Consider the following 27,976-nt stretch of genomic DNA (forward strand, 5'->3'; position numbering starts at 1 on the left):
AGAAATTAGCACATACCTGAGAGAACAAGTTCCCATTGGATACTACTTTCTCTCAGCCCTCTCTTCCGCACACCCCTACCCAAGCAACCCCACCCCCACCCACACCCCCAACCCCACCCCCCAAGTTCTGAACTTGTCTCAATGTACTGACAGTCTGACACGGTGAAGTTTATAAGCGATTTATTGTTACTTTGTGTTATTTTTATTCTCTTGACTTCAGATACACTTTTTGATTAATTGTATCCTGGACATTTTTAGCGGCTTGATATCAAAAATCTAACGAATACATGTTCCTTTTCTTTTCCGAAAGTGTCGTTGATAGTGTGGGGACATGCTACACATAGTAAAAAGACCCGAGAAACAGACAGACAGATTGTCCAGAATATGTATTATCAAGAACATAAATGCTTGATGCAACACAGAAACTGTCCACTTTGGAGAAGCGGCACGCGAATAGTTATTAGCTATGACAATCAGATGAACATAACGGGTGTACGCAAAATGCCGAGAAGTTCAGTTCAACTAAAAGTCCCCCATCCCTTCCTCCCTCTCCTATCCCGGCTTCAAATAAGTCCTTCAAACGCAGCGGGATGAGCCAGTTGCTCAAAGCTGATTTAGAGAACTTACTCCTTGCAAAACAGAAAGTCTCACTCTCCTTTCATTAGTGTCAGTTAAAGACTGACATAGTCCTATTTAATTATTTTAATTACTTCCAGGGCTTTTCCCATCGTTGCGGGGATGTATAAATTAAGCTTCCTGCAAAGTTTTAGGTTTGAAGTCCTTACCAATTACGAGAAATAATTAATTCTTTATTGCATTGTTTAGCAACAGTTCTCCAGGACTTGGGCTATTTTTAGACCGTTGACGTCACTTCGTGACGTTTCGTAAACCAAAGATGGCGTTTGAGACTGTTCTGTTTACATTCGACACTATCAACACCACTTTGCAATACTGAAATAATTTTTTCTGTGTTCGAAAGCTACAGCCAATCGTTATTATATATATCCCCTTAGCTACAGTTTTATAACATTATTGGCACATGTAAACAATATTAATTAATTAATGAACGCTACGAATATGGCAGCCTTTAATATGTAAAGACTCGATTTCGAGCTTGAAAGTTTATTTTCTCATTAGCAGTTGTGTGTGTGCGCTTTGGCCGCCAGATTGATTTGGAATTAGCTCTTTTCAGTTGTATTTTGTAACGCTCAAAATAGAACTACTTTTAATGTCATACTCTTTCGTTTGATTCAATTTTTGCTATTTCAACTTTAAATGACTTCTCAGAATGCCAGAAGAAGGAATTAGGGAAAGGGGAGAGAGGCCTTAGCCCACCGACCTCTCGTGTCACATTTTTGACAGAACTGAGAGAAAAATGATAACGCAGAGAGAATGAGGGATTGGAGCAGGGCCCAGTTAACTAACTTGCTTGAATTTGAAAATTATTTCTGTGCATCCAACTGCAATAAACCAGATCTCAGCTGACAGCTTCCAAAATTGCTCTGACAGACTCATTTTCGATACGGCAAAATCTGCCGTGAGGGGTCTGGTGTCGACAGCTGCATGGAATGACAGCGCAATTTCTGGGTGTGAAAATAATCTATGGAGGAAACCTGAAAGTTTTGACCCGTTAATAGGGCGTTGATGGGAGAAGGCTCAGGCACGGAAGAGAGGGGTTGGGGTGCCTGAAACGGCCGAGTACTGTCCAGATTTTGCAGTCCATTTCATTTTGAATAAGATTGCATACAGTTCATTGACAAACAGCAAAGCAAGATACTCCCTCATCTCAACTCCTTTTCCCCCAGACAGAAGCCTGATAGACCGACAGAGAGACCTGTAGACAGATACACAGACAGACGCACGCACGCAAGAATGCATGCACGCACGCACGCACGCACGCACGCACGCACACACACATACACACACGCGCGCGCACACACACACACATCTCCCCCTCCCACACCCACCCACACACACACCATCTTCCTTCTCACCAAACTTCTCCCCCGCATCCACCTCTGGAACACACACACACACACACACACACACGTTAACCCGCAGCAAGCAGAGCCCAGAAAGAAGCAAGCTGTCTCCGTTTTGCCTGGTCTTTTGCACACACACACACACACACACACACGTTAACCCGCGGCAAGCAGAGCCCAGAAATAAGCAAGCTGTCTCCGTTTTGCCTGGTCTTTTGTACATTTCCGGGAACACGCGGTGAAGACAGATGAGACTGTCGGTTCCATTTTATCCCTGCCTGCTGCCTTCACTGTCCCTCTGTCTCCTCCTGTCGTCTAGTTACCCCGTGTTTCTGCGGGAGGCTGATTAGCTAGGCGACCGTGAGAGATCCACACCGCTTTAGGTTTAGACCTCCAGCCAAGATGCTTGTGATGGGGCCTTTTCCTGCCGCAGTCTTCTGCCTTGATGTGTCTTGTCTTCTTCTCAATGCCGTGCGCGTCTGGAGCTTTTACCTTACCGTGTCACTCTCGTATGCTGGCGTTTTGTCGGTTGACCTGCCAAGGTCGCTATATTGTCTCTGCAATGTCTGATTGTTTTGCGATATCGCCGGCGTCCAAATTGTCTTCATTATCGCCGTCGTCATCATCATCTTCATTATGTCAAGCTTATTAACAACGTTGTTGTTGTGGTTGACTTGCTCAAGGTCACAATATTGTCTCTGCAGTCTGATTGTTCTGTAACGATCGCCGTCTTCATTATTTTCGTCGTTGTCATTATCATTGCACGCTCCCTTACACCGTTATTGTGGTGGCTGACTTGCTCAAGGTCACTATATTTTCTAGAGCTGCAATCTGGTCGTTCTTTATCGCCGTCAACCAAATTATCTTGTCTTGTCTCATAATGCCGTGCGCGTCTGGAGCTTTTACCTTAACGTGTCACTCTTGTACGCTGTCGTTAAATGTGTCGGTTGACCTGTGAAGGTCGCTATATCGTCTCTGCAATCTGATTTTCCTGTATCGCCGCCGCTAAAAATGTCTTCGTTATCGTCGCCATCATCATCATGTCACTGTCAGTGTATCCTTTACACCGCGATTGTGGTGATTGACTTGCTCACTGTCACCGTATCGTCTCTGCAATCTGTTCTGTATCTCCGTCGTCAAATTGTCGTCGTCATCATCATTGCGCGCTCCTTTACACCGTTATTGTGGTGGCTGACTTGCTCAAGGTCACCTTATTGTCTAGAGCTGCAATCTGGTCGTTCTGTATTATCGTCGTCGAAATTGTCTCCATCATCGCCGTCGTCATCATCATGTCACGCTCCTTTACACAGTTATTGTGGTGGTTGACTTGCTCAAGGTCACCTTATTGTCTAGAGCTGCAATCTGGTCGTTCTGTATCATCGTCGTCCAAATTGTCTTCATCATCGCCGTCGTCAGCATCATGTCACGCTCCTTTACACTGTTATTGTGGTGGTTGACTTGCTTAAGGTCATCGTCGTCCAAATTGTCTTCATCATCGCCGTCGTCAGCATCATGTCACGCTCCTTTACACTGTTATTGTGGTGGTTGACTTGCTTAATGTCTTTTGATTCCCCTTCACGACCGGCACGGTTGGCCTAGTGGTAAGGCGTCCGCCCCGTAATCGGGAGGTCGTGGGTCGTCATACCTAAGACTTTAAAATTGGCAATCTAGTGGCTGCTCCGCCTAGCGTCTGGCATTATGGGGTTAGTGCTAGGACTGGTTGGTCCGGTGTCAGAATAATGTGACTGGGTGAGACATGAAGCCTGTGCTGCGACTTCTGTCTTGTGTGTGGCGCACGTTATATGTCAAAGCAGCACCGCCCTGATATGGCCCTTCGTGGTCGGCTGGGCGTTAAGCAAACAAACAAACAAACAAAAAATTCCCCTTCATGCCGTTCTCACGTATACCATTATCAAGTGCGGAAACAGCCATCCGCATTTTGTTCAAGTGGTATTTGTCCGGCTCTGTGTTCCTCTCATTGGTATCATGCGCTTCTTGCAACGTTTTGTTCACTTACGTGATCTAAGAAGAATTGAAGTGGGTTTTTTCTTCAATATCTGAGCTCGCTCTTTACAACTATGCCCTGTGTGTGTGCGTGAGCGCGTGCGTGTTTGCTCGGTTGGTTGTTGATGTTCTTGTCTTAAAGCCATATGTACTCGATGACTATACACGCTAATTGCTTTACCAACAGCTGGAGACATGCTAAATTAAGTTCCCTGCAAAATATTGTGGTCTAGGACCCCTTCAATGTTGAGATATGTTAATTTTCATTTTGATCTGGATCGTCCTATTTATAGATTTGCCAACAGAGGTAGCGTTGGTAGAGCACTGGACTTGTGATCGAAAGGTCGCAGGTTCGAATTCGGGCCGGGACGGACACGGGTCAACTTTATGTGCAGACCCAGAGACGGAAGCCATGTCCCACCCCCGTGTCATCACAATGGCACGTAAAAGACCCTGGTCATTCTGCCATAAGTGCAGGTGGCTGAATACACCTAAACACGCAGACACCTGGGTAGCGCGACTCCGTTGCTGCTAGCTTTCCACTGGGAGGAAGCGACCCGAATTTCCCAGCGATGGGACAATAAAGTAATGAGAAAGTGAGTTGACGCAAGGGAAATAACTCCGCGTCTTTGTTTACATCCAAAGTTTTTGAGACTCTAAAACAAGCTGTAATGCATGTATATGGTCCGCGCATGGCGACATATCGTCATTACATGGTCTTATGGTGCGTTTGACATCGATTATGGGCAAACTACACTTTGTAAACACGGGAGCGCGTACATATGCCTTTAACCTTCGCCCGTCCGGGTTATCGACTACACACGGAAGTCATCGTGGGGCCGTGCGGACCCATGCTTCTCATTTCCTTCTTTGAGAAACATGGGTCCGCACGGCCCCACGATGTTTGTAGTCTAAATATGACCTTTTTGTTTTAATTACTTCTCGCTGAAATTTTAGGACATAAGAGCTTTTTAGGTGCCTGAGGCATTCTTAAAAGCTCATTAAAAAATTCCAACTAGTTTAAGAGATATTTGCAATTAAACACCCTTCTGGGTCCACACGGACCCACGACCACCGGCGAAGGTTAAGAATATAATTGTGGGGGCCATGCGTGCGTTTGTGCGTGCGTGTGCGTGCATTGTCCGAATCGTTGAGCATGAGAGATGAGACGCTTTTCAAAGTTGATTTTTGTTTAAAATGTAAACGTGTTCAGCCAGGATCGTGTAGCGTCTTTAATTAACGGACACAGAAACAATCAGGGAGAAAAAACACGTACAGTGCAACACACATTTTGAAGGCGCGCTGTAACCAGACTACCACGAATTGTACAAACAATCAATTCTGCACCAGAAGAAGATGCATGGCGTTTTCAGAGCTGGTCGATAACGGAATTTTGTTTTAAGCCAGATGTTTTGGAATTTTATGTTTCCCCAATGATGCATCGCGCTTTGCTGTTTCAACTGAATATGCGGATTTGCCTAGTTTGTATGCTGAACTGTTTCTGTGGTGTATTGACTGTCAGTGTCAGGGTGAAATTAGGTTAGTCTTTTTGTCCTCATGTCCTTCCTTTATTTCTTGCATTACAAACGGCATCGGATTAACACATAAAGTGTGCAGTCCCACTTGAAGAAAAATAAAAAATAAAATGAAACTTTGATATTAATAAAACTGGTGACGACTGTAAAGCATGCCGTCAGTGCTAAAAATATTAATGAAGCAAAATACTGTTCTTCTCAACATCACCCGAGCAATCGCTCATAAATGCGTAAAACAACTAAAACACACACGCACATATAATATTATAGCCTACAGAGGTACGCTGACAGATGCACACGCACAAACAGATGAGCGCGCGCGGAGTGAGAGAGAGAGAGAGAGAGAGAGAGAGAGAGAGAGAGAGAGAGAGAGAGAGAGGGAGGGAGGGAGGGAGGGGGGGGGGAGGGAGGGAGGGAGGGAGGGAGGGAGGGAGGGAGAGAGAGAGAGAGAGAGAGAGAGAGAGAGAGAGAGAGAGTTAGAAATTGGGCTTAATTGTTCATAGCCCTGTCAAGAACTGAAATGAGTTGGTTGTCCTGCACTTGCTGTGTGTGGGACTTTGATGTGTGATTTTTACTTTTTATTTTTAGCTGCATTATTTTAGTTATTCAAGAGTGGGTGGGTGGAGGGGATGGGCTAGTTCTAATTATGCATTAGATTATAAAATTGTATTCTGTGTAGACCCCTCCACCAGCATCTTAGACCACTCTTTGTACATTTTCTTTTAATAGATGATTGTCATTTGTTTTACCTCATGTCTGCCCTGCGTGTGATGGTGTGATCGTGACTGCTGTAGTGTGGGCGTGTGTGTGTTGGTGTGTATGTCAGTGTATGTGTGGGCGTGTGTGTGTCAGTGTGTGTGTGGGTGTGTGTGTGTGCGTGATTTTACCAACACTACGCTAAATTCCTTGTGCTTTAAATGTTTTTTAATGTCACTTGGCTCAATAAATACTGTATTCTGTATTCTGTATTCTGTATCTCAAAAGAGTGATAATTGATTGTGAGAGGCGCGCAATCTTAGAGTTGCGGATATGTGGATTCTACTTTTTTGTGTGCATGGGACATTATCGTTGTGTAATTTCTTTTCTTTCCCCTGTTATTCGTTTCTTTTTTCCCTTCGTTTCTCTTTTTCCCTTATAATTATGAAGAAGTTTCGCGCAGAGACTGCATTCTTGAAGGTTACCCCATCTTCTTCTAATCTTAATTTACAGGTTGAATTAGGCACAAGACGCATTTCCCGGAAAGGATATATGTAGGAGGTTTTATCTCATATCACATGTTTTGATGTCAATTTTAATATTTCTTTAGCCAACATGTTTTGATCGAATGAAGAAACGTAGATGTTGCCCACATGGGGGGACTGACGCATTGAGACTTTTACTAAGAAATGTACGGACATTTTAGTGGAGATCTGTGCAAAGCAGCTGAAATGATTTAGTTAGTCAGCCAGGGTGCTACACATACTACTGAGTACTCGTCGATCCCAATTAGGTGCATGGTTACTACGCTGTCAAGAACATTTCAGAAAAATATGAAATCACGGTGGACATAATTACCAGTTCCAGTTCACGTAACTGTCATCTGTATGCACGCTTTGAAAAAGGCGTGTCTGGTGAATTCTATCGTCCAAAATCTAATGAGAACAAGTCGCGTAAGGCGAAATTACTACATTTAATCAAGCTGTGGAACTCACAGAATGAAACTGAACGCACTGCATTTTTTTCACAATGACCGTAGTCCGCCGCTTGTGCAAAACGGAGTGAAACTGACGAGCCTGTTCAGCGCGGTAGTGGTTTCGCTGTGCTGCATAGCACGCTTTTCTGTACCTCTCTTCGTTTTAACTTTCTGAGCGTGTTTTTAATCCAAACATATCATATCTATATGTTTTTGGAATCAGGAACCGACAAGGAATAAGATGAAGTTGTTTTTAAATCGATTTCGGAAATTTAATTTTGATCATAATTTTTATATTTTTAATGTTCAGGGCTTGTTTTTAATCCAAATATAACATATTTATATGTTTTTGGAATCAGGACATGATGTAGAATAAGATGAACGTAAATTTGGATCGTTTTATATAAGAAAAATTATTACACTTTTCAGATTTTTAATGACCAAAGTCATTAATTAATTTTTAAGCCACCAAGCTGAAATGCAATACCGAAGTCCGGCCTTCGTCGAAGATTGCTTTACAAAAATGTCAATCAATTTGATTGAAAAATGAGGGTGTGACAGTGCCGCCTCAACTTTTACAAAAAGCCGGATATGACGTCATCAAAAGTATTTATCGAAAAAAAGAAAAATCCGGGGATATCATTCCCAGGAACTCTCATGTCAAATTTCATAAAGATCGGTGCAGTAGTTTGGTCTGAATCGCTCTACACACACACACGCACAGACAGACAGACACACACACACATACACACACACACACACACACACACATACACACACACACACACACACACACACACACACAACATACACCACGACCCTCGTCTCGATTCCCCCTCTATGTTAAAACATTTAGTCAAAACTTGACTAAATGTAAAAATGAAATCTCTATTTGTAGTGACAGTTCCCGCCCTTAAAATTCCCAGCAGAAAACTACCGAACATTGGTCCTGCTGTTGATTTCACTTTGTAACGATTCAGTCAATTAGCGTCAGGGCATTACCCTGGTAAATATCAGTGTGTGTGTGTGTGTGTGTGTGTGTGTGTGTGTGTGTGTGTGTGTGTGTGTGTGTGTGTGTTTTTTGATAGGCTCGTATGTTCACGTCTGTGCATTTTCATATTCTATATTTCCAAACATGCCCCTTCAATATTTCAGTAGTTGCATATCTCCATTCTCGCCAGCAGGTAAAGTTATGATGTGCAATAGTTTCTACTTGAAACTTGAGCAACCGTAATAATGTTGGAGCATTCTACGCTTTGCAACTGAGCCGGAAAGATCTTTAGCCCCACAATTTTGTACGGTAAAAGCAGTTGGAGGACACTTCTTTTCACTCGGACAGCGCGTCTAACTTAAGCTTTGCGGCTACATCTTGAAAATGCAATAAGCTTGGATTTGTGGCCATGTAATTCTGCAGTTTGACAGCCAAACCCGCTGAGAAGGCAGTATCCGAACAGAGAACTATTGAGTTACTGACAGTAACTCCATGAGTTAGAAACTACTGGGTTTCACGCTCACACTGTCGAGACAGCGAGAGGTGGCGAAATTGAAAATATCTGTAAATTTGTCCTCCATCTTCCACGCCCTACATTCCACGAGAGCTCCGTTTCAGGGGAAGTAACTGATTTGTTTTCTTAGCGAGGGAAATGTGGGCAAAGACTGGGGCAAACAGACCCCGGCCTGTGTTTTTCTTTCCCCTCTCTTTTTCGAAACGATTTCAACTGTTGTCTCCCCTCTCTTCTGGTGCGCAGCGGTTTCATCGAGTTGTGGACGTTGGGCACACGACAAGCCGAGACCGCATCGCGCCCAAATCTTTCTGCAGTTTGGAATGACTGAAAAAGAAAAAGAAAAATTCGGAAGAAGCGAGGGTTTGTCCGCTATCGATCTGGATTCTGGAAGCAATCTTTCTCCCCTTCAGGAAGCTCCCTCCCATGTTTAGGGAGGTGTTGCTTTTCCACACCGAGCCCTTCACGTGCAGGCCCACCCGTCGCGGTGTGCGCAAACAAAGAGCTTTTAGCCTTAATTCTTTGCCAAGCACTAGAAAAATGGTTCCAGTTTAATTTGTTTCCAGCGCTGTTGCGAATTAGAGCTGGCACGCGTTGGACGGATTGAATGTAAAAGGTTGAGATGTTTTACGTACAAGTTGCTGCAGCTGTGTTGCACGTGTTCAATGTTTTTGTTTCTTTGTTGTGGTTTTGTTTTGCTTTGTGTGGGTAACGATTGTAATTGCTTCTCAGTTTCGATTTAAGCAGCCAATTTTCTCTAAAGAAAAGACAATAGACATGCCCTCAGAGCCGACGGAATGAGAATATCTTCTCTCTGTCGGTCTTTCTCTCTGTCTGTCTCTGTCCCTCTCTAAACCGCCCCCCCTCCCCCCCCCCCCCCCCCCCCCCCCCCCCTTGCATTGCATACACAGACTTGACCACGCAGACACTCGCAAGCGTATCGATACACAAAACATAAGCCACCAACATCTGTTCCACCAAGGAAGGAGGTTATCATACATGTGAGGTCATAGGTGTGCAAAGTAGTGTTATGTCGTGAAGTCAGTAAACGTTTATGGGAAAAAAGTACAGGTTCGCCCAGACCCCCCCTAATGATCATGGGAGGAGTTTTGGTCACGTCGCACCGGTTAACCGGGACTGGCCAATCAGCGCCCTCTATGATTTGTCCCGACAGACTTTTTCCCGTCTGGGTCCCCAAGGGAGAAGGGTAGTTACTCTGTTCTGCGAATGACTGCCCCGCGCTATCACATCACTCTTTCACAGTCGCATCCGGCACATATGGTGGCGAAAAAGGGAGATTCCCCGTAGTGATGATTTTATTTATCAGACGTGATGGTTAATCACAGTCGGGATAACATTGCCCATAAATGTGGACCTCGGGTGTATCCAAATCGTGCGAGTTCTCATCCCTGGATCGGTCTAATCTTTCTGCTCCTGTCCATCTTTGTTGTCATCGCCACTGTCATCGCTATTGTCGTCTTCGTTCTTGCCATTTTCGTCTTCGTTCTTGCCATTGTCGTCTTCGTTCTTGCCATTGTCGTCTTATTATCATCGCAGTTCTATACTCACGCTTGACACTATCTTTGCCATGGCAGTTATGCACCTTTTGATCGATGACGTAGTGATCATCATCGCCATCGTCGTCATTACCAATACCATAGCTACCCAATACCAGTCTCGGCTATCTTCGTTAATTTTTCGCGAATCTATTCTTGCCTTTTGCAGATTAACTAGAAAATGATTGATTCAGGATATACCTGACATTGTAATTACCACTGAACGATTGGAATGTAGCATGTTAATGGAATACTGCAGGAATAGCTAAATACACGGCAATGCCTAATTTAACATTATGTTTAACACCCTGAGGGTCCCAGGTAATGGTAGAAGGGAGTCGCTTCAATTTCTTGGCCGTTCGATCACCGTGCTTGCAATCAAGCAACCTCCTGCCCCTTCCCCACCCCGCCATTCCCGCCACCCCCGTATCGTCTCTTTTAATCCTACTAAAGAGCGGGTCGTGATGGTGCTGGGCGGGGGGAGGGGGGTGATAGGGGAAGGGGGGGTGTGATAGGGGAAGGTGGGGGGTGGGGGTAGTAGTGGCTTGGCGAGTGGATACCTGATGGAAGCTTTGAAAAGCACGAGAGCGTGTACTTCCAGTTTCTGAGAGTCGATAAGAACGTTTTATGCCAAGTTTCAATGCGGTTCCGCATTACTTCCTCTCCGTCTCGGGGGCCTCAAGTATTTTCATGTAAAGCCCGCAGAGATCTGTATAGACCCCTGCTCAGGGACATGTATAGAGACCCAGTGCAATATATTTCCCCACACGTGCGCAATAACCTCCGACCAATATGCATAACCTGCGAAGCTAACACGCTTCCAGATACACGCCCAATGGCATGTTCTTGTAAAAAGAGTCTGGAAATAGCCAGACTTTTGGATCCCCCAAAGCATTGGGAACGACGGCCTTTCTTTAGGATCGGAGAATATTTACGCGTTGGAGCAGAAATGGATGCCGCTGCCGTGAAGCATTGTGGAACGGAGTTATTAGCTTCCCAAACTGCAGACCCTCGATCTTCATTGCAGCGCTGAAATACCCAGATATCAATTGAACCGCCGATAGGATTGCTTGTATGGCGAGCTGGATATAATCTCGTTCTCAAGGATGACATTTTTTTTTTTTGGGGGGGGGGGGGGGGGGGGGGGGGGGTCATTGAGTTAGCCCTGGTTGTCTAGAGCGGTCGATACGCAAAAGCTAAACGCACATCGTACAACCATTCGTCATGTACAGGGTCTTTTACCGTAACATATTGGGGCAGGATTCCCATCTGAAAGAAAGGAAGATCCAGCAGACATGTGAATACATGCGTCTTTGCCATGTTGTGTTGAAGAAGCTTCTATATATATATACGACTAGTGTCTGTGTGTCTGTCTGTGTATCTGTGTGTCTGTGTGTCTGTGCGCGATGCACGGCCAAAGTTCTCGATGGATCTGCTTCAAATTTGGTGGGCATATTCAAGTAGACCCGGGACACGACACAACCTGGTCGATATTTCAACACGTGCTCTCAGCGCGCAGCGCGGAACCGATTTTGGTTCCACCTCAGCTATTTTGGTTCCACCTCAGCTTACTCGGGCCCCCATACCGACACACCATAGCCGCTACACCACATCACAACGCCAAAGTTCTCGGTGGATCTTTTTCAAATTTGGACACCGTATTCAGCTACACCCCGGACACAATATCATCGATGAGATATTTCAACACGTGCTCTCAGCGCGCAGCGCTGAACTCATTTTCGTTTTTGTGTTCATTTCACCATTATAAGTAACTCTTCCTTATCTTCTCCAGTGTTTGGCGTTTATCTCCCTTCCTTCGTGTGGCTTTCCCGTTCAGTTCTAAGTTACTACACTGCGCTGTCCACTGCGCTGAGCGTCTTCGGATATTCCCGGCGTTCTGTTACTGTTACCTATTTTTAGAAGGTCAACGCAGTGTACAGAACGTAAATTGGACCCGTAAATTATCCTCACTGTAAAAGTGCAAAGGTCGAATCAATTTATAGCCACGCGAAAAATACACTGTCATCTATCTCTCTATAGATACGGCTTCTCTGTGTTTGTGTGTGTGTGTGTGTGAGTGTGTGTGTCTCTATGTAAGCAACACCTGTGCATTCTTCAGTTCTGTTTGTGATGTGGTCTGGCGGCTTTTGTGTAATTTTATGTTTGAAAGCGGACAAACACTCAAGTCCTTAATGGCTCAAAACCGTAGGACTTTTAATATTAATTTTAACGTAATTTTATGTACTGGCCTTCCTTTGAGAAGCCATAACTTGCTCAGTCCTGTTTGAGTGGAGTTCGCCTCCAAAGGTGATTAACACGGTTACATTCGTCGACAAGGATGGGACTCGATATGGTCAGGAATGGCATTATGGCCACTGAATCATTTTCGTGCTGTTCCCATTCCACGAATCTGGGAGGGACCTAAGCTTGGCGGGTCCATAGTTCGGCGTACGGCTCTAAGTACTTCTTCCCGGCGAAGCCGGCTACCCGGCGAAGCGGGTATTCATTCTAGTGTAGATATATATGAGATCAGATTGCAGATTACTTTCCGAGTCATATTTTCCAATGACATGTACATGCACGTGTATACAACTCGTTCATCATTTCCTCTAGGTTTCATTTTAGCTGGTGCACTTTTATCGTAATGTCCTTTTTGCAGGGCTGAAGAATCTGGCACGCAATGCCTGTTCATATGCGCAGGTGCATTATTTTCATTTTTGTGTCAATCTCCAGTCACAAAAAAATGTTTGGGTGGAAATTATATTGTCCTAACCAAAATCGATTTGCAGTGGAAATGAAAAGTACTGCATTTTTGCTTTTCAATTTCAGTTGGCCCATTCTACATCGCAGGATAGTGCTATGAGAGTGACTTTTTTTTGTATTGCCAATCTGTATTGGCAATTAAAAAAATGTCACAAAAATGACTCTAAGGCGGATGAGAGAAAAAGCTGAAAAATAAAAAGCACAAAAAACTCTCTCTCAATCTATATCTCTCGTACGCACGGACGCACGCACCCCCCCTTCCGACATATATATGATGCACACGCAAGAGGGAGGATCTAGGAGGGGAGATATCAAAATGAAAAAGAAACAAGTCGCGTAAGGCGAAAATACAATATTTAGTCAAGTAGCTGCCATTTTTCAGCAAGACCGTATACTCGTAGCATCGTCAGTCCACCGCTCATGGCAAAGGCAGTGAAATTGACAAGAAGAGCGGGGTAGTAGTTGCGCTAAGAAGGATAGCACGCTTTTCTGTACCTCTCTTTGTTTTAACTTTCTGAGCGTGTTTTTAATCCAAACATATCATATCTATATGTTTTTGGAATCAGGAACCGACAAGGAATAAGATGAACGTGTTTTTAAATTGATTTGGACAATTTAATTTTGATAATAATTTTTATATATTTAATTTTCAAAGCTTGTTTTTAATCCGAATATAACATATTTATATGTTTTTGGAATCAGCAAATGATGGAGAATAAGATAAACGTAAATTTGGATCGTTTTATAAATTTTTATTTTTTTTTACAATTTTCAGATTTTTAATGACCAAAGTCATTAATTAATTTTTAAGCCACCAAGCTGAAATGCAATACCGAAGTCCGGGCTTCGTCGAAGATTACTTGACCAAAATTTCAACCAATTAGGTTGAAAAATGAGGGCGTGACAGTGCCGCCTCAACTTTCACGAAAAGCCGGATATGACGTCATCAAAGACATTTATCAAAAAAATGAAAAAAACTTTCGGGGATTTCATACCCAGGAACTCTCATGTCAAATTTCATAAAGATCGGTCCAGTAGTTTAGTCTGAATCGCTCTACACACACACACACACACACACAGACACACAGACACACACACACACGCACATACACCACGACCCTCGTTTCGATTCCCCCTCGATGTTAAAATATTTAGTCAAAACTTGACTAAATATAACAAGTCGCGTAAGGCGAAAATACAATATTTAGTCAAGTAGCTGTCGAACTCACAGAATGAAACTGAACGCAACGCAACGCAGCAAGACCGTATACTCGTAGCATCGTCACTCCACCGCCCGTGGCAAAGGCAGTGCACGTGGAATTGACAAGAAGAGCGGGGTATTCGTTGCGCTGAGAAGGATAGCACGCTTTTCTGTACCTCTCTTCGTTTTAACTTTCTGAGCGTGTTTTTAATGCAAACATATCATATCTATATATTTTTGGAATCAGGAACCGACAAGGAATAAGATGAAAGTGTTTTTAAATTGATTTCGAAAAAAAAATTTTGATAATAATTTTTATATATTTAATTTTCAGAGCTTGTTTTTAATCCGAATATAACATATTTATATGTTTTTGGAATCAGCAAATGATGGAGAATAAGATAAACGTAAATTTGGATCGTTTTATAAATTTTTATTTTTTTTTACAATTTTCAGATTTTTAATGACCAAAGTCATTAATTAATTTTTAAGCCACCAAGCTGAAATGCAATACCGAACCCCGGGCTTCGTCGAAGAGTACTTGACCAAAATTTCAACCAATTTGGTTGAAAAATGAGGGCGTGACAGTGCCGCCTCAACTTTCACGAAAAGCCGGATATGACGTCATCAAAGACATTTATCAAAAAAATGAAAAAAACGTTCGGGGATTTCATACCCAGGAACTCTCATGTCAAATTTCATAAAGATCGGTCCAGTAGTTTAGTCTGAATCGCTCTACACACACACACACACACAGACAGACAGACGCACATACACCACGACCCTCGTTTCGATTCCCCCTCGATGTTAAAATATTTAGTCAAAACTTGACTAAATATAAAAAAAAGGTGTCTCGAAACGAGCACACAGCTTACAAGTCTACATGTTACTGACTTTAAAAGTCGTCGACTCACCCGCGAACTCTAGCCCAGTTGTCCTTCTACATGTAATATTAATCATACACAATTCACTAGTTTCGTTAAACTTTTTCTGACACGTCACAGCACCCGCTTCGGGTCTTGCTGACGTCAAAACGTCAGTCTTCATGACGTCAAATCTTGCCGACGTGTCTGTGCCACAAAGGGTGATTTCATGTACTTACGTTATTGATCAAGCGCGAAACATTACTTGCTGTCTGCGTTTTGCTGGCTGGCCGTTAGACAAGGTCGATTCGTTGCTCTCTCTCGGGATAAAAGTAGCATCCCCGGAGAGAATCCTGATTGTTGAGAGATTTGTGTCGGTCGAAAAAAAGTAGGTGCAGGTTTGGCAGAAAGGATGTACAGGTTGTGATATATATATATATATATATATATGACCCGAACATGACTACCGGTGCATGGCGTAATAGTCTGAGGAGGCATTAAAATGGTTGCGTGCCTGTGTGATTTAGGAGAGATGCATACATATAAAAGGAACATTTCCTGCGAGGACGTTAAGGACCCCCTTTTATCGGCTCCGAGAGCGAGCTGCGAGAGAGACGAGAGAGAGAGAGAGAGAGAGAGAGAGAGAGAGAGAGAGAGAGAGAGAGAGAGAGAGAGAGAGAGAGAGAGAACGAACGGACGAACGAATGAGTTATTGCTTATTGCGTCGGCCCATTGCAAGGGGAACAGTGGGACTAGGACAGGGATGAGGGAGTTGGGGATCTCGAACAAAAACGAAAAACTTAGAAAACCTTGTCGAAGATTCCGAGAAATTATTCAAGAGAGAGAGAGAGAGAGAGAGAGAGAGAGAGAGAGAGAGAGAGAGAGAGAGAGAGAGAGAGAGAGAGAGAGAGAGAGAGAGAGAGAGAGAGAGAGAGAGAGAGAGAGAGAGAGAGAGTCGTATAAAAAAGGTGGAAAGGGGAAGAGTGAGAGAGAGAGAGAGAGAGAGAGAGAGAGAGAGAGAGAGAGCGAGAGAGAGAGAGAGAGAGAGAGAGAGAGAGAGAGAGAGTGAGAGAGAGAGAGAGTGAGAGAGGGAGAATAACAAGGATCAGCTCAACGACAGACAGACAGACAGACAGACAGACAGACACAGAGATAGCGTTTTGTCTTAAACCTCATACTGCACACCACACAAACTTTCAATAACCAGAACTCTCTACAAACAATTCCACGCTATCAACACTCTTGAATGTTATGTTGTTGTTGTATTTTCTTCCAATGATTGTACAGCGCTTTGAACAGAGTTACACCCTGGATACTCCATGCGCTTTATAAATATTATGCATTATTATTATTATTATATTATTACCGTGTCTCACGTGCAGAGCTGGAAGAGGCAGCGTACCACATCGCCAGCATGGAGAGCAACTCACAGGCAGTGTGCAAAGACCCGCAGCCCCAGGTGGTCTACATCGAGGACCCTAAGAAGCAGAACCGCCAGTTCTACCCCGAGTGCACCGTCATCCATCGGTGTCGCAACGACAGTGGCTGCTGCGGCAGGAACCACGTCTGTGGGCCCAAGAAGGAGCGGGTCGTCATTCAGACCTTCCTCGTAAGTCTTTGAAAATTGAATGTATTCATCGAAAAACAATTAAAACAAAACAAAACAGAAAAACAACTCACTATATAAGAAGGAGAACGGCGTCATTCAAACCTTTCTAGTAAGCATTTCAAAATGAAATTGATTCTTCAAAATCCCCCAAAAGACCCCCCCTCCCCCCCCCCCCCCGAAAACAAATCACTATAAGAAAAGGAGCACGTCGTCATTCAGGCCTTTTTGGTGATCCTTTGAAAATAAAATTCATTCAGCCAAAACAATCCCTCTATAAAAGAAGGTGCGCGTCGTCATTCAGATTTTTCTGGTAAGCCTTTGCAAATGAAATTTATTCAGCAAAGAACAAACAAACAATCAAACAAAAAACACCCCTGCACAGGCAAAGCTGCCAGGCTTTTGAGTTTTGGTATGTGCCTAAGTGAATGCACGCTCCTACTCAATTTGAAAGCCATACGTAATGGTGTTCAAGTTCCTTTACATTGGGAGGAACACAACACATGTGTTTGCATCAATCTCTTGAAAAAAAAAGCTTGTGAGTTATCAGTCCCTTGGGGATAAGCTTAACTGAGTTTAACACAAATTAAAATATTTATCTGAGCAATCATTATTGTAGTTTTATCATCAAGAAAGATTCCACAGGTACTAGTTCACATGGTTTAACCATAGAAATTATCGTTAATAACTAATTGATACCCAATTGTAGCTGTTTTTTTTTAATGCTTAGTCTTTCTAGTGTCTCTCTTGAGCAAAACAGCGCTCTTGTTTTCTCAGAAGTTCAGTAGCCAGGTGTGTATTTAGAGTTACATGAGTATCCGGGATTCCAGATTACCTTGGGCTCATAATGCCATGAACGATCAGAATACATCCTGATTCCCTTTCGTGATACCTTTCCTAATCAATCCCCTGGAGAAAACAAAACCCCACCACTCGGCTAATAGCTATAAAAATACAATCTGGCACGTCTTCTGCTACAGAAAGGTATAGACAACACTGGACCATCCCCCCTCTGCGTAAATCTCCGGAAAGGTGGCATTGCCAAAATGGATTAGGTCTCCGTCAGTATCGCGTGTTATTCACCGACGAAACTCATCCCATCTCGAGGTCCCGGGCCAGCGTGGGGTTAACTTGATTAATCTCTTCACTAACACGTCGCCCGGGATGGCTAAGCGGCGGCTTGTCCCTGGGGGGAGGCAGATAGCCACCAAAAGCGTTGCCGGGAGATTGTGTTCCGATCACTGTATCCTCCCCTGCTTTCAGGGGTCAGTCGAAAAGTGACCAGCAATTACTGTGTGTGGTGGAGATTCAGGAACTACTTTGTTGGGCTCCGGTCATGTGTGTGTGTGTGTGTGTGTGTGTGTGTGTGTGTGTGTGTGTGTGTGTGTGTATGTGTGTGTGTGTGTGTAAGTGTGTGTGTGTGTGTGTGTTTCTGCTCACGTAGGGAAATCATTCATTTTGATGTTTTATGTCGGGACGTTCTTTTTCTTGCATACAAAGAGTAACGGAAACAAATCCAGTTAGCAATCGTGGTATAGATGGTCGGCAGTCATATGGTATAGATGGTCGGCAGTCATATGGTATAGATGGTCGGCAGTCATATGGTATAGATGGTCAGCAGTCATATGGTATAGATGGTCAGCAGTCATATGGTATAGATGGTCAGCAGTCATATGGTATAGATGGTCGGCAGTCATATGGTATAGATGGTCGGCAGTCATATGGTATAGATGGTCGGCAGTCAGAATACAGCCGTACGTTTGGGCCGAACCCGATCTCTTGTAAGGACTAACGGGACACGAGGACAGTCAATGTTGTCGTTCGTTATATGCACGCATCTGGCATGGGCCTTGGTCTCAGCGTCTAAAAGACACATCTTTGGCAGATCATCCAGATGATCATCCACAAACTCAACATGCCCACGGTCTATTCTCTGCCTCCTCCCCCCCCCCCCCCCCCCCACCCATTTACCCATCTCTCTTTTTCTTTCTCTTCCCTTCTCTCTCCCTCTTCAAAATCTTCCTCTGTATCTAAAATATATCAATGCTCTCCAGTCTTGGCGTGAAGAACGGTGTATGTGCACACACACACACACACAAACATAAGAAAAAAAGACCCTTTCAAATTGATTTTTTTTTGGGGGGTGCGGGTTTTTTGGTCGGAGACAGAAACGGGGTGAGGGTGGGTGGGGCGTTAACCTCTCCACACCACTCTAACCTCCCCCCTCCTCCCTCCCTTAGTCTAGGAGGATGGATGGCGCGACGAGACAGGAGAATTAAGAAAATGGAAAATTAACGATCCCCACACCTCCGCCACAAGCTCAGCCTCCGCTAAGTAGAGGAGCACGCTCTGGCTACCCTCCCTGAACCCTTCCCCAGTATTGCTTCCTGGTCAGTGCTCGTGCATCACGTCCCACAAACCTCTTCTCGTCACTGAGGGGTAACTCTGCTATATTAGTGCTGGGTATGGAGGCTTACTAGCACCAAAAATGATGCAAGGCTTAAACTATGACCCCCCAAAAAGTGTTCGGTTCCCCGAAAAACTCTCTTTTTTCCCTTCGGATTCCAGAACTTTTGTTGTTGTTGTAACACTTTAAGATAAACACAACAAAACAAACAAACAACATCGACGACAACAACAACAACACAAACAACAACAACACTAACAACATAAACAACATCAACAACAACAAAAACAACATCAACATCAACAACAACAACGACGACGATAACAACATCAACCACCTCGTTTTGCAAAACATATCATAAGGGGATCTACTCTTTTGACTTTTCTAACATCTAGGGGACTAAACTCCCACGAGGTCCGGCCAATGAACAATCACATAATTAAGCCATGTAAATTACCCTCCTGCTTGTGTTTGTTACCGTGAAAAGTCCACGATTTTAAATGGCCTTCTTACACAGGTCATGGTGCTTTTTGTAATAACCAGCGATAAGGACGAAACACGTACTGCAGCCACCGTGTTCATTAGTTTTAGCAATTTTTACGCCGGCGTGGGTTGGCTATTTGCAGACAGTAGACATCTGCTGTTAGTCATCGACTGAAGTCTCCACCAGTATTTGATGTATGAAATCAATGCTGGCCCAGATGTTGAACATTGAAATGTACTCAGCATCATTCAAGGAACACGCTATTGCATTTTGGATGTCATTCCAGAGGAAATTATATATACAGAATATTTATGAATAAAAGAGAGAGAGAGAGAGAGAGAGAGAGAGAGAGAGAGAGAGAGAGAGAGAGAGAGAGAGAGAGAGAGAGAGAGAGAGAGAGAGAGGGAGAGAGAGAGAGAGAGAGAGAGAGAGAGAGACGTAAGACATTTTATTGATTAAACACACAAGGTTCATTTCAACGGGGTGTGGGGAGGGGGGGTCAGTAATACATGCCGTGTGTTTGTATTTATGGACAATCAACCGGTTTTATCTCTTTCTCTCTAACATATACACACACGAATGCACGCACGCTCTCACTCTCTCTCACTCTCTCTCTCTCTCTCTCTCTTAAACCTAAAGACATATCCAGCGCATGAATTAACAATATGGGTAGGTGCAACGACAAACAAGTTTACAGTGCTAACATACATTATCGGCTTTTAATCATGCTCTATTGTCCCACGGCACAAACTCTCTCTCTCTCTCTCTCTCTCTCTCTCTCTCTCTCTCTCTCTCTCTCTCTCTCACTCTCTCCCCGAACCGAAAGAGGGAGGAGAGAAAGAGAGAGCGAGAGAGAGAGAGAGAGAGAGAGAGAGAGAGAGAGAGAAAGAGAGAGAGAGAGAGACAGAGAGAGAGAGAGAGAGAAAGAGAGAGAGAGAGAGGGGGAAGAAAAAGGGAGGAGAGAAAGCGAGAGCGAGAGAGAGAGAGAGAGAGAGAGAGAGAGAGAGAGAGAGAGAGAGAGGGAGGGAGGGAGGGAGGAAGGGAGGGAGGGAGAGAAAGAGAGAGAGAGAGAGAGAGAGAGAGAGAGAGAGAGAGAGAGAGAGAGAGAGAGAGAGAGAGAGAGAGAGAGAGAGAATAACAAGGATCAGCTCAGCGACGAACAGATGAAAGACAAGGTTACCGGTCATCGATTATAACTGATGCATGCGTCTATTTTCATGATGGTGGAATGGTTCATGCAGTGGATAGAACGGCTGTACTTATGGATTCTTATCACCCAATAACACCGCATGGTTATTTTTCCAACCAGGGCTTTGAATATCTTAAAAAAAAAAAATTAGATAAAAAACCAGCTGGTTTGTGACGCATGGGGATGTGTCAATATTCTTTGTAAAAACATAGTATTACTCTAGTGTTTTATTGATTCCATCTGAATTGTTTTGCTTTTTGGTTTTTAATAATTTCTCCGTTTTTTCACAGCTCATGTGATTTAATTACTACCTCATTCTTGTTTCCCCCTCATTTTCTTAAAATTGCAGTGAGCTTCACGATTTTTTCTTGGTTATTCATATCTGTCTTTATATCTGTAATTTCCGGTGTAAGAATTTGGAGATTTTGTGAATGCATTTTACTTTTGCTTCGTAGCACGAATGTAATAAACTCCGTGCTGTTTTAAATATCACTCCCTGTCTCTCTCGTTCTCTCTTACAGACAGACAGACAGACAGACAGACAGACAGACAGGCAGACTCACGCACACACACATACACACACACACACATACACACATACACACACACACACACACACACACACATGCCATAATCAATACTACAGACAACTACAAATATCTCGGCATCATATTCAATAAACGCGGAGACATGAAAATGGCACAGAACCATCTCTCCCGACAAGGGAGCAAAGCTCTGCACTCGCTCAAACGAGCAGTACGAACAAAGAACATAAGTGTCCCAGTAATGGCGAAACTCTTTGATACATTAGTTGCACCTATTCTGACCTTTGGCTCTGAAATTTGGCTCCCTTACTGCAAAGATATAAACTTAAAGGACACGCAGAACCTTGAGAATAATCTCCTTGAAAAATGTATAACGACTGTCCTTCCGCATGAAAACGTACACATGAAATTCTGCAAGCAACTTTTAGGAGTACACAGAAAAGCAATGAATTTCCCAGTACTGGCTGAATTGGGCAGATTTCCGATCAGCACAAAAATATTGGGACAGATCATATCATTTTGGTTACACATCATGGAATCTGACCAACATGGGCTTCTTAGGCAAACTTACTCAAGCCTTCTCTCACAAGAACATAAAGAGGAAAATAAATGGCTCTTATTTGTACGCGAGTTCCTGACTTCCTCAGGCTTCAAACACGTGTGGCAAAACCAAAGCACAATACACCCGGCAAGACTGAAACACGCGCTAACAAAACATGTAGAAACTCAATTTGTCAGGCTCTGGAGGACAAAAAAAGAAGGAAACTCCTCTAAACTACAGTTTTACAAGAGAGTGTCACACGACTACTCTCTACAACCCTATCTTTTGCTAACACAAGAACACAGACAGGCTATGAGCAAACTACGTATAAGTGCCCATGACTTAGAAATCGAAAAGGGCAGATACACGGGAACACCAAGGGAGGAAAGACTATGCAGAAACTGTGGAGTGGTGGAGGATGAACTTCACTTCCTTGATTCATGTACAATGTATGCTCATCTCAGGCAACAGTTATTACCGAATACTTCCACCGGCAGTGATGAAATAAGAGTCAGTTCTCTGTTCACTGACAGCGACATCCAAAGGCAATTGGCAAAATATGTGTACGATTGTTTTCAACTACGCAGATGCAATGCGTCTTCCGACTGTCCTCAATAACCTATGCTCATCTTCAGGTCCTCTTTGTTCACCCTGTTCCACTTGGTTTTGTATTACATGTATGTTATGTTATATTGCTATTTTTTCCTGTACTTATGTATCTTGAATGTGTCAATAGGCTATGTGCTTTAATGACAATAAATTCTGATTCTGATTCTGATTCTGATTCTGATTCTGATTCACACACACACACACACACACAAACACACACACACTCCCCACCCAGACCCCCCAACCTACCATAACCACTCCCCCCCCACACACACACACGAACGTCAACACAAACGTCAACACAATGTTCGAGTATAATTCAAATACCTACAACGTCCCCCAACCAGGGACCTAGCCGAGAGACACATCACACGGAGGATCGCTCATTGACACTGACTCTGGTGCTATCAGCAGGGTCGATTGCGTGTGCTGGAAGCCGGTTCTCCTTCCCCTGATCACCCTGAAGAAGGCACACGGGTGCGATGGATAAAATTGCTATAGATCTCGACAGGGACGGCCGACCATACTCTCTCTGTCTGAGCCCAGATTGAGAAATTAAGCCGCACGTGGCTTAGGTTTCTGATTGGATTATCCCGTTTCAATGGAAAGTCACAGTACGCGTGGATTTCGATGTTTGATTGGATTATCCCGTTTGGGTGACCAGAATTAGGGCATACGTGAATTTTTTTTTGGTTTGGATTATTCTGTCGCGATGACAAAGATTAGGGTATACATTGATTAAGTTTTTGATCGGATGATCCTGTTTTGGTGTAAAACGCGTGACGAAAGTGTTTGATTGGATTATGCTATCTGCGTGGCGTACTTCCCTTGATAGGATGAGATGTAGATAAGGAGTTAAATGTTTAAACCGCTGGTCGCCTCTGAAGCCATAGATAATGGAGAGCCATGAAGAACATTTAAAGCCCCTTGAACCATCGAGATTTATTAAATGGGTCTCCGGCTGTCATATAAAATCTTCTCGCGTTCGGCTTTTGACCATCTCGAAAGAGAGGAAAGAGAAAACGTCCTACAGGCTAAATATTTCGCCTCTTGAGGACAAGCTATGGGTAAAATGATTCGAGTTTTACGCCCTCTCGGCTTTTGACGTGTTTTGGTGGTATCAGCACTTATGGCAGAATGACCGCGGTCTTTTACGTGCCACTGTGGTGACACGGGGGTGGGAGATGGATACCGTCTCTAGGTCTGCACATAAATTGTCCCGTGTCCGTCCCGGCCCGAATTCGAACCAGCGACCTTCCGATCACAAGTCCAGTGCTCTACCAACTGAGCTACCGGGCCCCCGAACCATCTCATCTTTCTTTTCTTTATTTGGTGTCTTAACGTCATTTTCAACCACGAAGGTTATATCGCGACGGGGAAAGGGGGGGGGGGGGGGATGGGATAGAGCCACTTGTTAATTGTTTCTTGTTCACAAAAGCACTAATAAAAAAATTGCTCCAGGGGCTTGCAACGTAGTACAATATATGACCTTACTGGGAGAATGCAAGTTTCCAGTACAAAGGACTTAACATTTCTTACATACTGCTTGACTAAAATCGTTACAAACATTGACTATATTCTATACAAGAAACACTTAACAGGGGTAAAAGGAGAAACAGAATCCGTTAGTCGCCTCTTACGACATGCTGGGGAGCATCGGGTAAATTCTTCCCCCTAACCCGCGGGGGGTGGACCATATCAGATCTGGCCAGGGTGTTAATATGGATAGGACCATCCCTCCGCTTGGCCCCATGCCAACACTGGACAGGCTGGGTGCTACACGGGATAGGACCATCCCTCCGCTTGGCCCCATGCCAACACTGGACAGGCTGGGTGCTACACGGGATAGGACCATCCCTCCGCTTGGCCCCATGCCAATACTGAACAGGTTGGGTGCTAAACGAAGTTCTTTTATTTCCATATGATGGTGAGGGGAAATGTGTGGGAAAACAGGGGTTTACCTTCAATACAAAACTTCCAATGTGTTCTACTCTCTAAAACTAAAACAAACCAAAACAATACTCTAAATCCTCACTCTAGAACTATACTCCAAAACTATACTCTAGATCCTCACTCTAGAACTATACTCCAGAACTATACTCCAGATCCTCACTCTAGAACTATAGTCTAAAAAAATCAAAAGACCCAATGAAACTCTAATCTAAACAAACGAAGTCTTAAAAAAACTAAAAACAATCCAAAAAAAACACACAATCTAACAAAACCTAATTAAAACCTCGTCTCCTGAACCTAACTGAAACCCCGTCTACTGAACCTAACTGAAACCCCGTCTACTGAACCCCGTCTACTAAAATCCAACTGAAATCTAACTGAACCCCTCTAACGAAACCCCGTCGCACATTCCGCCATTCTGTAAATCACAGAATGCACGTCATAAGCATACATAAACAACTCAACAATTTCAACCACCACAAACCAAATCCTTTAACAACAACAAAACACATCATCCCTTTCAAATAACATGCCTACAATACAGTTCTCTCAAACACTCAAACGGTTTTCAAAAACATTCAATAAACAAAAGTGTTCCCGAACATTCAACTCACAAAACAATCTACTTGAACATTCAAATAAATCCTCCCAAAGCAGGTCACAACCCGCATACTTTAACGCTGTTTTACCCATTATATAAAAATAGCATATGAATAACATACCACATTACTGTTCCATTTCTGCTCGTAGCAAACCTGCCACGCGACCGCTCACTGGACACGTCTGTTCTGTTCGAAGCACCAGCGAAAAGTAAATGCCCCAACCCACAACATCCCGCGTGCCTACGTCACAAGGTTAAAACAAATTCAACTCAGAGGGGTGTCGGGTACCGAAAAGCAATCATTTTACCTATGCAAATTAAAGGATCGGCTCTTCCGCCAGACCATTTCAATACAGACAAAACACAGTCTCGGAAACCTTAGTGGATCCCCGATAGTACAGGTTTGAATCCTCGATAGCACAAAGGTACCACGAGTTCACGAGTTCACGGATGCGCAAAAGTACATGTGTACCGTAACTGTCGCTCGGTCACAAGCTCACACAAGTAAATATTGTGAAGTTGAGGTAAATTATCTGATTCTGCCAATTGTTATAATCAGTTAGGCCTATTTCATAACGTTTTTCAAAGAAGCATTTCGTAGTAAAACCATTGCGGATGCATATCAAGTTATGGAGACCAAATTCCTTGGAGACCAAATTCACCTCAAAACGTGTAAATAATAGCGTCGTAGACACTCAGGGATGACCACATCGTCCGCCCGATCGCCAGGGGCGAGTAAAAAATCCGCCGGGCTAGTAGAAACCGCCTGGCTGGCCAGTTCAAATTCTGGTCAATTGCATAACATTTGGTTGTACTATCGAGTTTTAAAGCCATATAAACACTGCAGATGCAGGAACTTCTGTCGTCTGCAAAATTATCGCCATGTTCTGGTGAAACAAAAAACGAGGCTCATGTGCGTGTCACCGCTGTTTTAATTGTGTAAAGAAATCTAACACTCATAATTTGTTACATTTCTGGCGGGCTAGTGACTTTCTTGAAGTTCCTCGCCAGACTGGCGAGTTAAAAGTTTGAGATTTGGCCATCCCTGACACTATATCGTTAACCTAACGAAGTGAGCCCTTGACGAAACCATGTCGACCTTTGGATGCAAGGAAAACATTTGTATAGTAGTAGAATTGTTCGTATGAAAGGACACCCGTGGGACCAGCAATAAGTGTCCCCCATAGCAGGTGACCTTTTATTACAGGTATAAGATAATAGACAGAGGACAAACAGACGGTGTCCTTTATTATTTTTATTTTTTTATTTTATATTTTATTTTTAGTTGCCCTTTCTTTGACGTCTCATTGGAGGGGCATCACATTACAGGTAACACGTACTGTACCAAAACGGCATAATTGGTGCTTGATTAAAGGGAGGTTGAGTTATACAGTATTTAATTGTCAAGGGAATAAAGGTAGAAAGAGCTTCTTGAAAAGAGAATGTCTGTCCAGCTTGAATGTGTGAACTTCGAAATGGCGATTTGGATTTTAGGAATAGCTTAGACACAGCTCTTATCATCATGTTTTAAAGATTGAGATAAAGACAAATAAAGATTTGTCATTGTCATGTTTAAAATAAATAATTTTCCTTTTTTTCTTCTCTTTTTATTATTTTATTTTTTGTCTTTAAATTGTTTGCCTTTTTTCTGCGCACACCAGTCACATTTGATAGATATACAGATTTAAAGTGTCAGAACGAAAAGCAACACACTTTATGACAGTTGAATGCAAAAACTGAAGACGAATCTGCTTCGGAATTGATTTTTCCGACCAGGTCCCAACAGCCGTTTATCATCGCTGCCAAAAGTTTTGCAAAAATATTGGCATGATTTAGTGAAGCAGGGCAACAACAGAATTACCCAGCACGCTTTTCCATCGCGTTACGTAACACGAATCCCTTTGGTATTCCTCTGCCATATCCTCTTAAGCTGAAACTTCAGTTTTCTGCACCATTTTCAATCATCCTATTTTGAGTACGAGAGAGAGAGAGAGAGAGAATTGAATTGAATTGAATTGAATTGAACTTTATTTAACAAGGATTAAGATTTAAGGCTACGCCTTTTCTTACAATTTGTCCTTGGGACGCACAGACACACACTGATAAAATTGAAAAATTAAAAATTAAAAAGTTAAAAAGTTAACCATCAAAAGGAGGTCGGAAAACTTCAGCACGTGATAATAAAGATGACGATGATGATGATGATGATGATGACGATGATGATGATAATGATGATGATGAAGATGAGGCATGAAGAGCATACATATGTGGTTATTCATAATTCAGCACGTGACGAGAGAGAGAGAGAGAGAGAGAGAGAGAGAGAGAGAGAGAGAGAGAGAGAGAGAGAGAGAGAGGAGGGGGGGGCGACTGGCAGCCTCCAGCAGCGGCAATGGCGGGCTACAAGAAGCAGGAATGTTTGCTGCACCATTTGTCCCCTGCACAACTGAAAAGGGGCTTGTAAAAACGAGGTGAAAAATATCAAGGGTAGGAAAGGTGAGCTGGACGACCGCCAATCATTGTCCAATAACCGCTGGGTTGCAAGTTAATCAGACCAAATAGCCCTGGGGAGTCGCACGTAGAAAACAAGTTTCTCTTTTGACGTTTGCATGGCATTGTAATCGGCACACCGGGTTCTCTGTGATATTCTTTGTGGCAGACGTGGTCCTTTTCTGTCTCGCTCTTTGCATCGATACTTTTCTTTCTATTTGTTACCTGCCTCTCGCTCTGCTTTCGTCTCAGCCCCCGCCCCTCCCTATCCGCCTCACCTTCCGTCTCCCTTTTCACTGTCTTCAGAAGTACATTAAGTAAAAGTGATCAACGACCATTACCTGCAGTCGACGCGCGGGGATACAATCGCCCCCCATTGGGCTTTTCCTAAAAAGCCGATGTGACTAAAAATAGAATGGGTAGTTCTGGGAAATCGTTCACTGGAAGTGGTACTTGATCCACACTCAAAACCT

General features: G+C 43.5%; 1 protein-coding gene across 1 annotated transcript in view; it reads left to right on the top strand.

Moving 5' to 3' along the window:
- The window catches only part of LOC138969203 (uncharacterized), a 113,373-nt gene that overhangs the window by 59,660 nt on the left and 25,737 nt on the right, over positions 1 to 27,976 (top strand). The window contains exon 6 of the mRNA XM_070341937.1: positions 16,461 to 16,687. Within this exon, the coding sequence (XP_070198038.1) occupies positions 16,461 to 16,687 (227 nt within the window). The remainder of the gene's footprint in view (positions 1 to 16,460; positions 16,688 to 27,976) is intronic.

The sequence above is a fragment of the Littorina saxatilis genome, linkage group LG6 (assembly GCF_037325665.1).
Source record: "Littorina saxatilis isolate snail1 linkage group LG6, US_GU_Lsax_2.0, whole genome shotgun sequence".
In the NCBI taxonomy this organism is placed as follows: Eukaryota; Metazoa; Mollusca; class Gastropoda; order Littorinimorpha; family Littorinidae; genus Littorina; species Littorina saxatilis.